The sequence below is a fragment of the Juglans regia genome, chromosome 9 (genome assembly GCF_001411555.2).
Source record: "Juglans regia cultivar Chandler chromosome 9, Walnut 2.0, whole genome shotgun sequence".
Classification (NCBI taxonomy): domain Eukaryota; kingdom Viridiplantae; phylum Streptophyta; class Magnoliopsida; order Fagales; family Juglandaceae; genus Juglans; species Juglans regia.
Window position 1 is genome coordinate 20,127,771 of NC_049909.1, and position 16,214 is coordinate 20,143,984.

The window sequence follows — 16,214 nt, forward strand, 5'->3', positions numbered from 1 at the left end:
AATGGTTCCAAAAAGTCTTCTTTGTTGTAGTGATATCATGATAAGATCAGCATGCGTATAAGAAATATCTTAAGAAATTAATCATGCATTTTCCCTAATCAAAGTCAGGCTAATTAATTAGCACCTATCCAACATATTATATATTTATATATATATATAGATATATATTAATGGATCCTTTGGCTTGTGATTGAACCATTCATGCATGCACACGCAAGAATCAAATATTTGATATTCATGGCTGAAAAAAAATATCAACTGCATATATATAATATGATTAAGCTATCAAATGTGTGTATGATTTTGAAGCATTCAACATGCCGCATGATGCAGTTCTTCGGATAAGAGCTAGCATGATATATTTAGAGCATGATTAAAAAAAACGACGACTTGTAATAAAATATAAGAAGATCATGATTAAGTATATATTTACAATTGCATTGAAAGCAATCTAAATTAAAAGGTCCACGCACATTTGCTTGATGAAGACGGAGCAATCACATCCATCCGTTTGGTCGGTAGTATTTAATACGTGATTAGAAAATTGCTAATTAGCCACTTATATATAATTTCTGATCATTAAGGTGCTCTTAATTTGTTCATCGTGCATGCATGCAGCATGCTACCTGGTTTTGAGTCTTTTTACATGTTGATCTGTTCAAAGAAGCATAAGATCATCATAAAATTAAAGAGGTAGAATATATAATATATAACTAATTTCCATTTATTTTATCTATGTGTTCTATTATTTCTAGCATATAGAATACATTATTCATATTAGTTATATGGTGAGATTTGATTTATAAGATTTAATTTGTTTTTTCAAATCAAATTTTATACGTATACTTTTATATATATATATATATATATATATATAAATATTGGTTCACCTTTTTGTTTTTGTTTTTGTTTTTTTTTCCAAATCAATTTATTTTTTTGTTTTTCAGTGAGACGGACCTTTAGCCTTCGGCTCTTCACCACAAAATTGGTGCAATCCTCCGTTTCAATAATCTCGTATGGCCTTTTGAGGTTTTGCCTTGTAGCGAAGACTATGGACCTTTACCCATAATTTAAGTGAAATTGGCCTTTAGCTTTCTTGGACCAAGCGAAATCAATCGTATTTTTCGCAACTTGAGTGAGCAAATGGTCTGCCAACCGCACGTGATCGGTAATAGTGGTCCCAAAAAGAGTAATATTATATAGAAAAAATATATTTATAATCATGAATTGTGTAACGTCGCGTAATTATTTTTAAAAAATTAAATAAAGTAAGAAATTTATAAGAAAAAAATTAATTTTTTAATTATAAACCTCATTCTTTTTTAAAGTAATTACGAGCCGTTTACGCACTTCACGATTATATGTAGAATTACTTTATTATATACAATCTCAAAATATACAAACTTTGTGCATTTTTTTAAAAGAATTTAAGATCTATCATTAAAAATATTATTTGTTAATGTGAATTTTAGATTTAATTATTTTTTTTAAATTAAGTGCGCGAAACCTATACATTCTAATATTACAAATATTATAAGGCCACGTAAACTTAAGACTCAAATAAAAAATTGATATTATTTTCTTAAAAAAATAAAGATATTATCTCACTGTCTATTTTTTTGGAACACAGTACAGCAGGCTTGAGTTGAGAGGCCAGGCCCAATTCAAGTAGTGAATGAACTGATCCAGCTGACTCAATAGACCATCGAGCTGAAAGAGTACAACATCTCTAAAAAAAAAAAAAAAAAAAAAAAAAAAAAAAAAAAAGAAAAAGAAGAAGAAGAAGAAAGGAATTGAGGCAATTTACAGAATTAAAAGCCTTGAATAATAATGAAAAATGATATATATATATATATATATATACACAATCTCTTTAACAAAACTTTTTACAATTATTTTTTAACTGGGAGTATTTTGTAAAATAGCTTATGAAAGTAATATCACTTACATATATGCTCTTATTTTATAAAAATTATAGAAAAAATTATAAAAAAATAAAAAATTTGAACGTATATCATGATTGATATATAATTCATGCCAAATATTAATTGATTGCTCCATGAACTATTATCCAACGGATCTATTACAAAGATGGTTTTGTTAAGACCATTACCACTGTGTTTAAGACACCACGCAAGACACTAATTTCACACAAAATGTATCAAATATGTATTTCCCACACTTTGAACAAAACAACCACTCGGTATACACCCAAAACAATAATTTAAGAGGTGATCGGTTTTGAAATCAACACGTATCTGATGATCTACATGTGTTTACATATTTTTTTCAATGAAAACACTGCCTAAATTTGTTTCTATATATGGAGAACCTTCACTCCTAGATGCATATAGACAGATGAAAAAAAATCATTATTGATTACTCAATCGTTATCCCATGTATCTCCAGGTTGTCCAGCTTCCGGGGTCCCTTGTAATACTTCAACAAGAGGGAGCTGCAAACAACACTGACAGATGAGGCTGCCATTGCTGCTCCAGCAATCCATGGCGGCAAACGAAATCCAGTAAATGGAAAAAGAAAACCTGCAGCAATTGGGATGCCAAGGATGTTAAATCCCAAAGCCCAGATGTAGTTTAGAAGTATACGCGAGAAGGTTTTCCTGGAAATATCAATGGCAGATATAACATCCTCCAAGTTGTTCCTCATTAGAACAATGTCCGCTGCCTCAATGGCAATGTCTGTGCCAGCGCCAATAGCCATTCCGACATTTGCTGCTGCAAGTGCTGGTGAGTCGTTCATGCCATCTCCCACCATTGCCACAATGTAACCTGAGGCCTGTGAACGAGGAAAAAAAAGTGAGAGATATGAATGTTTTATCAAGACGATAAAGTCGCATTGAACTTGGTCTAGGCCTATGACTATATCCAAGTGTTAGTCATGACGTTAAAAGTAATTATGGATGTATACAGCAAAAAGATGTTAATGGAGGTGGATGTATTGACTAGGTATGTAAAAATAATTGTTAGATAGTCCCAGCATACCTACACGTACTGGTACTCCTATCCTATCTCAAGACGATATGCCATTATAAATTAATGCTTATTTAACCAAATTGAATGACACGACATCCTTTGATATAGGAGGAGCACCATGTCATCCATACCTGTCAACTGCTTGACAGATAGAAACTGCGGCATATATCCACATTTTCACACAATCGTGACATAAAAATATTTTATTGACCATGTACCTGAAAATCCCTCACTTTCTCTGCTTTGTCTTCTGGTTTGGCTTCTGCAATGACAGTTTCAATTCCGACTTCTCCGGCAACGGAATTGGCAGTGCCCCAATTATCACCTGTCACCATTATGCTCCTAATCTTCATAGACTTGAGAATGGAAATGACTTCTCGAGCACCTGGTTTAAGAGGATCAGATATGGCTAGAACTCCAGCCACCTCCCTATCTATAGCTACTAGAATCCCAGTTTGAGCCATCCCTTCAGCTTTTGCAAGTATATCTTTAGCATCCAATGGAATTTCAACGTTCTGGTTGAACATCAAGCTTTTGTTTCCCACAATTATTTCCCTATTTTGAATGCTGGCTTTCACTCCATGGCCAGTAATTGAGATAAAGGCTCGTGCTTCTGGCCAGGAGGGATTCTCTTTATCTTCTACAAAGTTCTTGGCATACTCCACTATGGCCTTTGCTAATGGGTGTTCACTGTTCACCTAATAGAGATATACCAGGCCAATATTATCAGTGCCAGAGATACATAACATCACTCTGGCTTCAAGGATAAGATCTCTCATCTATTAAAGAGTGATATTCCACAGAAAAAGAACAAGAAAAGACCGAATACCTCTGTTGCAGCAATTAGTACATAGAATTCTTGAAGCTCCATTTTTTTCAAGAGTTGTGTGTTAACGACCACAGGTTTCCCTACTGTGAGAGTCCCCGTCTTGTCAAACATGATGCAGTTCGCCTAGAAGAGCAAACATGCACACAGAAAGCAAATCTGAAGAATGCTGTCGGGCAGACACTTAACAGTATCTATGGACATATAGGAAGTTTACCACGAACGAGCATAAACTAGAATATGGGTCCAGATTAGGGACAAAAATTCAAGAAAGATCTACTGAGTTTGAGTTTTAACTTCATCGTGTTCCTATAAAGTTCAACCAACTCAAGTAGTTTCAATATAGAAAGCACCGAAAGAGAAGAAATTTGGGAAGCTCACAAGCATTTGGGTGGTGATTAAACTTGTACTATTCCTAAATCACTTCCTACTTTTTCTCTCTTTTTGGCAACTAGAGAGTAAAATGGAAAATATGTTGATTGGGCGGATGGAGAAGTGTACCACGAGAAGTGATTGCAAAAGGAGAAGCCTTAATTCTTATTACTTTAACGTAATGTTGACAGCAGTATCCCTAGGACAAGCTGCAACTTCAAAGAAATTCAATATAAATTGATTGGTGAAAATCGAAGAATCAAGATGAATTTCACATGCTACCTTATGAGCACTTTCCAGAGCTTGGCCGCCTTTAATGAGTACACCTTGAGATGCGCCAACTCCAGTGCCAACCATAACAGCAGTTGGAGTTGCTAGGCCTAGAGCACAAGGGCAGGCAATGACCATGACAGAGATACCAAACTGAAGTGCAAGTTCAAAGCTACTCATGGAAGATGGAATCCATGATTTTGGGTAGGCATGGAACTTCCCAGCCAAAAACCAGGCAAACCAAGTTGACAATGAAAGTATAATGACCTGCAGAAAATGCCTATTTCTTTAACAATGGCCTCCACAAACAAAATAATTGAAGTCAAACCGCAGGGGAAAATGAATCAAGAGAGAGGATAAAGCATTTGTAGTTTGTACTCACTCACCAGAGGCACAAAGTATTTGGAAATGCGGTCAGCATACTTCTGGATAGGAGCTTTAGCCATCTGTGCTGACTCGACAAGTCGAACAATCTGAGAAAGAGCAGTATCTGATCCTACTCGTGTTGCTTTAATGTGCAACACCCCATTCTCATTCACAGTTCCTCCAATCACTGTGTCTCCCTTCCGTTTTGCCACTGGTCGTGATTCTCCTGTTATCATGCTCTCATTTACGTGACTTTCCCCCCGCAGAACATAACCATCTGTGGCTACTTTGGCACCAGGGATAATTTTAATTACATCATTCTTTTGTATTAGCCGACCATCAATTTCTTGTTCGCTCACCTCATTTCCTTCACCGTCCAGAGTTAACAATATTGCTGTTTCAGGAGTCAATTCCAAAAGCTTGGCAATGGCCTCTGATGTCTTTCCCTTCGCCAAAACCTCTAAATACTTCCCAAGTAGAATAAAAGAGATAAGCATCGTGCTAGTCTCAAAGAAATCTGTACCCTCGAAATCTTTTGAATAAGCAGCCCTTAGCAATGAGTAGACAGAATAGAAGTAGGCTGCATTTGTTCCCAAAACGATCAAAACATCCATATTAGCAGAACCATGGCGCAAAGCTTTATAGGAACCAAAGTAGAATCTCCGCCCTATAATGAACTGTACTGGTGTAGAAAGCTCCCACCTCACAACCATGCCAACGGTCAACATGTTGATTACCTTAGTATCTAGTACCTGCCTAAATTCAGGGATATACATCAAAACCATGGATGTTAGAAACACAGGAATCGTAAAAACCAAACTCCATAAAAAGAATCGATAATACTGCTTAATTTCCTCCTGTCTACGAGCTTCTTTTCCTCCTCCTTTGGGGTATATGCTTGCTTTAAAACATCCACCACCAGTAGATTCAATGACACTGATGAAAGTTCTGGGTCCTATCATATCTGGTTTGTAAGAAATTAAAACTTTGTTGAGTTCAGGGTATATGATTATCTCTTGAACCCCCGGGATTGCTTGAAGAGACTTTTCAATCAGTCTTGTTGTATGATGATCTGTGTCTAAACCATCAACTTTAAGCTCTATGTTACTTATTTCTTCCCCAGTACTAATGAGCATGGCTTCAAATCCAGTGTTTTCTATGGTTTCCAATAGTTTATTACAGCTCACAGTCTTAGGACTATAATGAATTTCTGCTTCTTCAGTTGCCAAGGCCACTTGGGCCTTTTGAACGCCTGGAATTGCTTGCAGAGCTGATTCAATAGTGGAGGAGCAGGAGGTGCAAGTCATTCCATTTACGTGTATTTTGCATACTTGAGTGGATTTCTTAATATTCTTGTCATTACTGATCAATGTTGCCTGAAATCCAACATTTTCAATAGTCTCACGAATTGTTTGCTCCTATAAAATCATTGGAAATAATGATAAAAGCTTAGAGCAATGTGGGAAAATTCAAAAACATCACTTTAATTACCTTAAGCAATTGTTAAATTTGCCAGCAAGTATTTGCATAGAATGACTAACAGGGACACCACAAACACACAATTTCTCTTAGGATCATCATTGGAAAAAGTTAAAAAGTAATGATTTTGTAATTAAAGCTGGTAGCTTTGGGCCACCAAATCAACATGGCGTGTCTGATCTAGAAAGATGGAAAAAGAAATGATGGTCAAAGTAACCCGGCCTGAAGTAGCATTATCATGTGGCCTTAATCAGGAAAAGGGTTGGCTGAGGGAGCTCGGGTGTGGGTTCCCATCTGCTCTCCTCACCCGAATTACATTGCAATCCGGAGAGGAAATTGCAGTGAATCACGATAAAATTAATTGGCCCAAGCAAAGATATATCTACTATCTACTTATCACAAAGTGTTAAATAGATTCTATCTATCATTTCTTTACCAAGGAAGACATGACAAGTCTGTCAAGCAATCAAGAAAGAAAGCCAAAGTTTCTGCACAGGGAAAAGGGAGAAGTAAGGGGGCTATTTAAGAGAGAATATGACAAGAACTGCACAAAAAAAGAATAATTATTAAAAGAAAATTATAAGGAGACAGAAAATAAATATATTAAAATGTCATGCAGCATAACATTCAAAATCCTCGAACCCTAATTGGTATTAACCCCCCAATAATTCTTATAAAACAATCCCTTTAGTACAGACACAGAGAGAATATAGGCTCTATGAGAAGCGACAGAGATATCTTTCTTTGAGCAGTGATAGGGTTACTATCCTATTACAGTATTACTATCTATTTACTACTCATAGTTCATTTCAAATTTTTTATTTTTTTATCATTTTCTTTTAAGTATTTTTTTAACATCTTTAACCATTAAGAAAAAATTAAAAAAATATATATAATTTTACTAATAGTCACTTCTTTAACCATTAAGTAAAATAAAAAAATAAATATATATATATATATATATAAAATGAGTAGTAATCCTATCATTTTTCTCTTTCTTTACCATGGTGAGAAAAAGTACTGTCAGTTGCATTGATAATCATGGTTCCAAAATTAAAATAGCAATCATGTCTGGTATTTAAACCAGAAGTGTATTTTTTTTATTTGAAAATGAGACAATTTACTGATATGTAGCCCTAAAATGTCTCACTCAATATAATATTGAATTATAATATATTAATATTCTATAATAATATTCTTTTTTATATGGAGACACTTTTAGTACTACATTTTTACAATTATGAAGTGTTTGAATAGATAGCATATGTTTCTATTTATAGAAAAATGTCACTAGAGAAATAATAGAAATACAATCAATCAATGATACTAATTGATATTAATTGATTTACACGATAAACTAAATATGATAGAGAATAAGTCATATTTCCATACAAATTAGAATATTATGAATATATTCTAAGTCTGGTAATATTCTATAATAATATTCTTTTAACAGTTAGGAACCTAGAGAAAAATGAGTAAAGTAAAAAATGAAAGATCAAAGATATACCGCAGCTATTCAAGAGTTTAATGTAATTTATAATATTGGAGAATTTTATTCTGATAAAAGATTAAAGATACAGTGTGGCCATACAAAGGTTTAATATAATTTATAACAAATCCTAATTAGGGGATTGAGTCGGATTAATAAACCCTAGTCGGTGGGTCAGGCCGAACCAACTCAACCAAGGGTCAAATTGGTCAAAAATTTCATCAAAACTCTTTAATGAAGTCCCGCTCCATACAAACATGAAGTCCAACAAAAATTCATAAAGTTGATAATTTTTTCTAAAAATGAAATGCTTTAACCATTAATTTAACCAGATTCCACAAAAACTTAACGTTATAGAAAGTTAATAAATAATATTTTCATGTTTAAAAACTATTTTAGAGGAAGCTTGTCTTCTGAACTCCGTTAGCATCCTTTAAAAAACAAGCAAACAGCACATCGATAGTAAACCCAGGAATGATAGGAAATTAATTACTTACGTTGACAAAACTAGGGTGGTAAAGGACTTGGGCTCTATTATTGAGAACATCGACCGCGGCCTCGCGTATTCCCGGCAGCCGCATGATGGCCTTCTCGACCGAGCCGGCACATGCTGGTGAGCATGTCATGCCGATGACCGAGAACACGGCGGCCTTTGCCTCGGACGACCACCCGGTCTCCACCTTGGTTTCTTTTGGCGACATGCTTATAATAAATATCCTTGGTTCTTTTGCTCCTGGCCTGCAGGCTAGCTCCCCGCGCGGCCACCTCAATTTACTGCAAATTGATATAACTCAACCTCGATGTGTTAGATAGCTACTGATCATTTGGTGGCCACGACCGGCGACTAGCATTTGTCTCCCCCTAAATGTAAGCTTGTTTCATGTTATGGACAAGAACAGCGAAGATAAGAGGGTTTGTGCTTGATTATTTGGAAAGATAATTGGATACACACTTTATATATACTTTATGATATAGCAGGGATGATCTCTGCGCAGTTATAGTTTAAATAAATAAATATTAATGATATATGGTTGAGTACGTGTCTGGGTCCTACCATTACTTGAGATAAACGTCATGATAACATGTGTACATGATTGCCTGCAACTAAACCCTAGCAAAAAAAAAAAAACAGAAGTTTTTAAAAAGAAAGGGATCACCTTCCCCATACGACGCCCGACCGACATATATATTAGGCTTTCTGGGAAATCAAGGGGGAGTTTCATGTGAAGATGAGCATGATTCGCATGCAGAAGGATTTGTCTTCTTGTCTCTGATCACCTTTATCAGAAGACAGAGATGAAAAGGGTGATATCTTATATCTATTTTCATGGAAACGGCAATCTTTCTTCTTGATCTTCTTCTTCTTCTTTTTGTTATATATGCTTTTTATTAATTATTTGGCTTTTGCGTCTCTCTTTCGTACTCTTTTAGTTATATCATATATGTCATGATATAATAATTATTTAAATATTAAATTATAATACAAGATGTCAACTGTGCAGCTTAGTTACATAATCTTATTCTTTATACGAAAAAAATGGTTATAAACCAAAAAATATTTATATATATTGGCACAATGGCTGTAGTACTACTCATGATGATGTCCTAAAGTTGGGTAGATAACATCATTTTGTGACTTTGAGCTATCTATTTGATGGGTGGATTTTAGAGGAGGAGATCTCTTACATGATGAGCTAATTATTCGGTTTGATTAATATTAATAAAATTGGAGTATTTAATTTCTTCTTCTAAGAAAAACAAAAGTTTCTTACGATATCGACTGCATATATATAATATGATTAATCTATCAAATGTGTATGATTTTGAAGCATTCAACATGCCGCATGATGCAGTTCTTCGGATAAGAGCTAGCATGATATATTTAGAGCATGATTAAAAAAAACGACGACTTGTAATAAAATATAAGAAGATCATGATTAAGTATATATTTACAATTGCATTGAAAGCAATCTAAATTAAAAGGTCCACGCACATTTGCTTGATGAAGACGGAGCAATCACATCCATCCGTTTGGTCGGTAGTATTTAATACGTGATTAGAAAATTGCTAATTAGCCACTTATATATAATTTCTGATCATTAAGTTAATAATTAGCGTGCTCTTAATTTGTTCATCGTGCATGCATGCAGCATGCTACCTGGTTTTGAGTCTTTTTACATGTTGATCTGTTCAAAGAAGCATAAGATCATCATAAAATTAAAGAGGTAGAATATATAATATATAACTAATTTTCAATTATTTTATCTATGTGTTCTATTATTTCTAAGCCGGTACGTGTATAGAATACATTATTCACATTAGTTACATGGTGAGATTTGATTTATAAGATTTAAATTATTATTTTTTTTCAAATCAAATTATGTGCATATACTTATATATATATATATATAAATATTGGTTCACCTTTATATTTTCGGTTTTTTTTCAGCAGTGAGACGGACCTTTAGCCTCACAAAATTGGTGCAATCCTCCGTTTCAATAATCGTGTATGGCCTTTTGAGGTTTTGCCTTGCAACGAAGACTACGGACCTTTACCCATATTTTAAGTGAAAATGGGCCTTTAGCTTTCTTGGACCAAGAGAAATCAATCGCATTTTTTGCAACTTGAGTGAGCAAATGGTCTTGCCGTGATCGGCAATACTATATACAATCTAAATATTCGTGCATTCTTTTGAAAGAATTTAGGATCTATCATTAAAAATATTATTTGTTAGTGTGAATTTTAGATTTAACCATTTTTTTTTTAAATAAGTGCGTGAGATCTATACATTCTAAAATTACAAATATTATAGGCCCACGTAAACTTAAGACTCAAATAAAAAATTGATATTATTTTTTTAAAAAAAATAAAGATATTATCTAACTGTCTATTTTTTTGGGAACACAGTACAGCAGGCTTGAGAAGAGAGGCCAGGCCCAATTCAAGCAGTGAATGAACTGATCCAGCTGACTCAATAGACCAACGAGTTGAAAGAGTACAACATCTCTACACTGACCAAGTCACCTTTCTCCATACTCACCATTACATAATAATAAATATATCAGTCGATTGTAAAGGAAACCCAAAAAAAAATAAAAAAAATAAAAAAAATAAAAAGAAGAAGAAGAAAGGAATTGAGGTAATTTACAGAATTAAAAGCCTTGAATAATAATGAAAAATGATATATATATATATTTTTTAACTGGGGGTATTTTGTAAAATAGCTTATGAAAGTAATATCACTTACATATATACTCTTATTTTATAAAAATTCTAGAAAAAATTATAAATAAATAAAAAATTGAACGTATATCATGATTGATATATAATTCATGCCAAATATTAATTGATTGCTCCATGAAGTCATGAACTATTATCCAACGGATCTATTACAAAGATGGTTTTGTTAAGACCAGTACCACCGTGTGCCCATCACACTTAAGACACCACGCAAGACACTATTCCACACTTCGAACAAAACAACCACTCGGTCTACACTCAAAACATTTATGTCCCTTGCAAGTTGAACAACTCTCGTATTCCCTCTCACAGAGATGACCCGTGGGTACTCTTCTTTTATAGCCTTCACAAGTTGGCTCAAGCAGCTAGCCCCTATTGACCTGTCTTTTTAAAAGATAAATGGTATATAAAGTTTTAGAACGTGCCTTTCACGCGTATTATATTTAAAAAAAAAAAGAAAGGTGCGTGTTATTATCAAAAAATAATTTTTTTATATAGATCTTAAATTTATTTATTTTTCTCAAATAAAATATATAGAGATCACTTACTTTATTATTGTAAATATCATTTCTTCTTTTTAAAACATAACTCCGCTTATGATTCTCATTAAATTAAATATTTTATATTAAGTAATACTAAATATAATTTTAGAATATACAAGTCTTATACACTCACTTTAAAAAAAAAACGTAGGGTCCATATTAAAAAAATAATTTTTTACATGGATCTAAAATTTATCTACTTTTTTTTAAAATAAGTGCACGAGATTTGTACATCCTAAGACTGTAAATATCATTTCTCTTTTGTGTTAGACTAATTTATTTAAAAAGAGTTTCGATCACACATGAAATAAAATGTTAAAATATAATTTAATTAATTAAATCTCTCTTCTCGTTAATTTAAATGTATTGTCTCACATGCAAACTCATGGGAAAAGCACTTAAGAGAGATCAGTGGAGGAGATCCAAGCTGAGAATGCACCCGTGAAAAAAAAAAAAAGAATTAGTCCATTGGCTAACAAAGAAGTTTTGTATAGTTGATTGGGATAAGGGGATAAGGGTCGTAATAGAATATATTGAAACAAGATAGAAGCTGTTTCTTTCTTTCTATTCTAGAAACAAGATAGAAGTTTCTTCTTTCTACCTTGCTAACGTGTATCCCAAGTACGCTGCCTCGGTATTTCAATATCTTTCTCAATGACTTCTACCTGTTTGACAAATTGACCAAGCTAGATTGCTACACGTACATTTTATAAAATTCCATTTTCGACTTTACATAATCCCAAAGGGCACCTGCCTCCCACCTCCAATTTCACCGACACCTCCAATGTCTTCCAAGTTGAATTGTGGAGACATATAGAGCATTGTGATGCTTAAATATCATATGATCATCTAAGCGCAGACTAAGCTGGCCTGCTTGGAAATCTTGGCCAATGGTCCTCAATAATTCAATAGATTAGTCAGACATGCAGCGCGCGTAAGCAAAAGCGACTTGATTTTTACTGGGGAAGGCTTCTTCCAGTGGGAAGTGGGGGCTTCGTAGGAGTGAAGTGGAGGTAGTGGCCGAATTGAGTTGGTCATCCTGAGTGTGCATGGCAGCCGACACATGGCTGAGGGCCCCAGCTACCTCCACCAGCTTTTGTTTTTTTGCAGTGCGTAAGCGCTTGCGTTAACGTCCAAGAGTTGCATGAGAAGGCTCGACGAATCTTATCGTCGTGTGGTACTGTAGAGTTTGTGGACCTCTAAAATCCCATTTTTCACGCACCTCCGCTGCGTATAGTTGACCAGTCTGCTTAAACAACCTGTCTTTTTTGTTTGCCAACTTGTTTTTTTCTTAGAAAAATGCTGGTATAAATGGGCATGTAAATGTGATTGACGTGAAAATATTTGATAAAAGAGAGTCTAAACTGATAAAAGATGAAGAATTTATTTTAAATTTGACGTGACATAGATGACTGTATGTCGATTGTATCTAATGATTTTATATAGAAGAACTATTTTTTTTTATTTGAATTCTGGGATCCTACGAAAATCTTATCACATTTTCTGTGATACCTAAGAGTCTAAGACTGTATTTGTATGTCATGCACATTACTAAAATCCTTATTGAGTTATTTCTTGCTGCTCGGCTTTGATTTTGTCAAAAATTAAGAGGTTAATTTTGATTATTATTATTCTCATACTCTAATTAAAACATGTAGATTTAATTATTTATATTATATTTTTAATGCTCTCCTCTAATGATTGGGTCCGGAATATTTAATCCAATGGAATTGAATATAAAGTCAAGGTTTGAACTCAACATATTTGTTCTGATATCATGTAAAATCACATTTTTCTCAAAAGTTTAAGTAAATGAAAAGAAATAGATTTAATTATTTGTATTATATGCTTAACACTTATTATTATATAATAATACTATTTATTTTTTTGTTTTATCATTTACAGATAAATTATAAGCTTATAGATCAATAATTAATTAAATGAAGAAAATTACTTAAAATGCCTACATTTAGAATTTAGATCGATTTGATAAAATAAAAAATCTCTTAATAAAATAATATATGTGTTATTTATTTTAAATAAAACAAATGCATCCTCTCTAATCTGTGCCAAGTGGTAGATGTAGAGTTGACCATTTTTGTTTGACAGAAGCCTTTTACCTGTTCCCTACGATAAATGATATATAGTGTAAGGCCGATAATACGTAGTTCTCAATTAATTAAGAGGAACGTCGGCTCAATTAAAGCAAACTTTAATGCATTTGAACTTAATACCGCACAATCAAAGCCAAATATCTAAATTATTAAAAAAATATTATATCTACAAAAAACTTATATATATAAATTCACATAATTAACGTAATTTATTTTATAATAAAAATAACTTTATAATTTAATATATCATATAAAATTATATGAATTTATAAATTTATTTTTATGTAATTTTTTTATAATTAAAATATTTATATTACATAAATAAAAGTCAGGAGAGTTGGGTTTTCTAAAGCAAAATCAGTCCCGGAACTCACGTGAAATGTCAAATTAGAAAAGTTTGAGAAAAAGTTAACCGAAACGGGACAGATTTGAAATCTATGAAAATTAGTAATTGGCCATCAAGAATCCCTTCTTTTTTATGTACTGAGTTTTCTATCCAAAACTTGACTTTTATTCAAGGAGACGAGAGTCAGAGTCAGAGACAACGCGCCTGCTTTTGAGCCAACTTTGTCTTCAAGAAAATGAATCTTTAAAGGTTTTTTTAATTTATGTTTAATTTCCAGCCGTCTTGTAATAATAATGTAAGAATCAAATTAAATTATTAATCAACATATGATTAATATAATTATAAAATATAAAAAAAATAAAAATATTTTTATTAAAAAAATAATATTATATTATTATTTTAATGAATTCAATGGCTAATTTAATGTGGAGTTATGACTAGGAAAGTTTTAGATTTATAAAAATCATGTATTTTTCATTAAACTTTAGATATAACTTTGATGAAACCAATGTCAATGCTCTTACACCTCTTTTTTGTTGTTGTTTATTAATTCTTCTTAGTTCAAGACTTTTAGAAACAACATTTATAAATTAAATTTAAGAAAAGTAATGTTAGATATAGTATATTTTAAAAAATAATATAGATCATAGATTTATCGTTAAAATGTGAGTTATCATAGATTTATTCATTTTATTTAAAAAAAAAATGGTTGTGCAGAACTTTGCACATTTTAAGATTGTACAAATCATTTTTTATTATAAAAAATATTTTTAAAAAAACAGAAGAAAATTCCATTCAATATCATTCTTGAGTCAACAAATTATACTTCTTTGTGTAACAAGATCTGGGGTAGAATGACTAATTAGCTGGCTTGCCGATAGTCACTTCATTATTTTTCTCTACCTCGAATCGGTCCAAATGTTTCAGCAAAACTTTGAGTCTAACCAATCACGCGACCCATTCTAGGTAGTTTAAGGAAAGATCAAGAGTCTAGCGGCCACTAATCTCCATGAATCATTTTCAAATCAGCTCTTCAATATGCAACCGGCATGAGTAATGATTGGAGAATTGATTGACATGGTATTATATATGTCACGTCAGTCGATATATTATTAAAAAAAAAAACAAATCTGATTCTCTCTTCCCACAATCAATTATCAGACTCACGACCATCGAAGTTATAATCTCTCTCCTCCCAAATTTGGTTCCATTCTCTCGTGCTCTTCAAGCTTCTCTTCTCATTCCTCTTTTTTTTTCTTCCTCCATTCTATTTCAGTCTTTCCCCTTTTTTTCTTCCCAAATCTGGTTCCATTCTCTCGTTCGTAGTGATAGAGGCTAAGCAGTCTTCCCATTCCTCTTTTGTCGTCTCACAGAGAGAGTGTGTAACTCACGACAAAGATCGGCGAATCTGGATGGTGACGACGGCGCTGGCTAGCTGCGCATTCGGGCGTTGAGAGAGATGAGTGATGAGAGAGAGAGAGAGAGAGAGAGAGAGAGAGAGAGAGGACATGGCGTGAGGGAGAGAAATGGAGAAGATGACAGTGGGTTACTGTGAGGAGGACGACGAACCTTAGGTGGCAAAGGTCAGCAATTTTTGTGGGGTTTCCGACGTGGTTGGGCTCTTGGTGATAGCGGTTTGTAGCGGCTCACGGTGGTTCAAAATTGGAGAACCCAATGCTCTTTTTTTTGTGCAAAAATATGGGCCTCTTGGACGTCCAATGTTGACTTGGGTGACAATGTAGGGCGAGGGTTGTGGAGGATCTTGACATTGGGAGATTGTGACGTGGTGGTTGCAACCGTTGGGCGTGCATGGACGAGTGACTAGTTCACAGCAACCGTGAGAAGAGGATGTATGCTTTGAGGTGGCTTACAGTGGTGAGAGGGTGGTTCGCGGCTTGACAGTTATGCCTTTTTGTGGAGGAAGAGGTTGGATTCCTCCTTCATTTGTGTCGTTGATTCTGCCTAAGAGTTGTTTGGACTCTACTTCGGGTTTGATCTCAGTTTCAAGGACTTGGAGAAGACTGCTCTGTGAGTTAGGAAAGACGAAGGGGTCTCTGTGATTTGGGGGGATACGAAGGAATTTGTCTTATTTATTTCATTTTTTTTTCACGTAAGATGCGGTTACGTTGCGATTCTTCCGCACATTTGTATCTAGCATTTTTCTTTTCAAATA

The 16,214-nt window shown here is 33.7% G+C and overlaps 1 protein-coding gene across 3 annotated transcripts; it reads right to left on the reverse strand.

Annotated features, from left to right (window-relative positions):
* Window positions 1–2,060: 2,060 nt before the first annotated feature.
* On the reverse strand, window positions 2,061–8,743 carry LOC108997026 (probable copper-transporting ATPase HMA5). Of its 3 annotated transcripts, none has more exons than XM_035693966.1 (6): window positions 8,296–8,743; window positions 4,848–5,579; window positions 4,474–4,728; window positions 3,823–3,945; window positions 3,212–3,691; window positions 2,061–2,796 (listed from the first exon to the last, which is right to left on the reverse strand). In XM_035693966.1, the coding sequence occupies exons 1-6, from the start codon at window positions 8,497–8,499 to the stop codon at window positions 2,380–2,382; spliced, it is 2,211 nt and encodes a 736-aa protein (XP_035549859.1). In that variant the 5' UTR covers window positions 8,500–8,743; the 3' UTR covers window positions 2,061–2,379. The 3 variants fall into 3 exon arrangements, with proteins under 3 accessions (XP_035549859.1, XP_018828655.2, XP_018828654.2); XM_018973110.2 differs by having other exon boundaries at window positions 4,848–6,203; XM_018973109.2 differs by having other exon boundaries at window positions 4,848–6,245.
* Window positions 8,744–16,214: the final 7,471 nt, after the last annotated feature.

Bases quoted from the DNA above. Each gene is read 5' to 3' on its own strand.
- LOC108997026 (XM_018973109.2), bottom strand. From the start codon at position 8,499: ATGTCGCCAAAAGAAACCAAGGTGGAGACCGGGTGGTCGTCCGAGGCA. The intron at 3,946-4,473 runs GTAGCATGTGAA...TTGCTCTTCTAG, and splicing joins CTCTGGAAAGTGCTCATAAG to GCGAACTGCATCATGTTTGA. The intron at 3,692-3,822 runs GTATTCGGTCTT...TATCTCTATTAG, and splicing joins TACTAATTGCTGCAACAGAG to GTGAACAGTGAACACCCATT.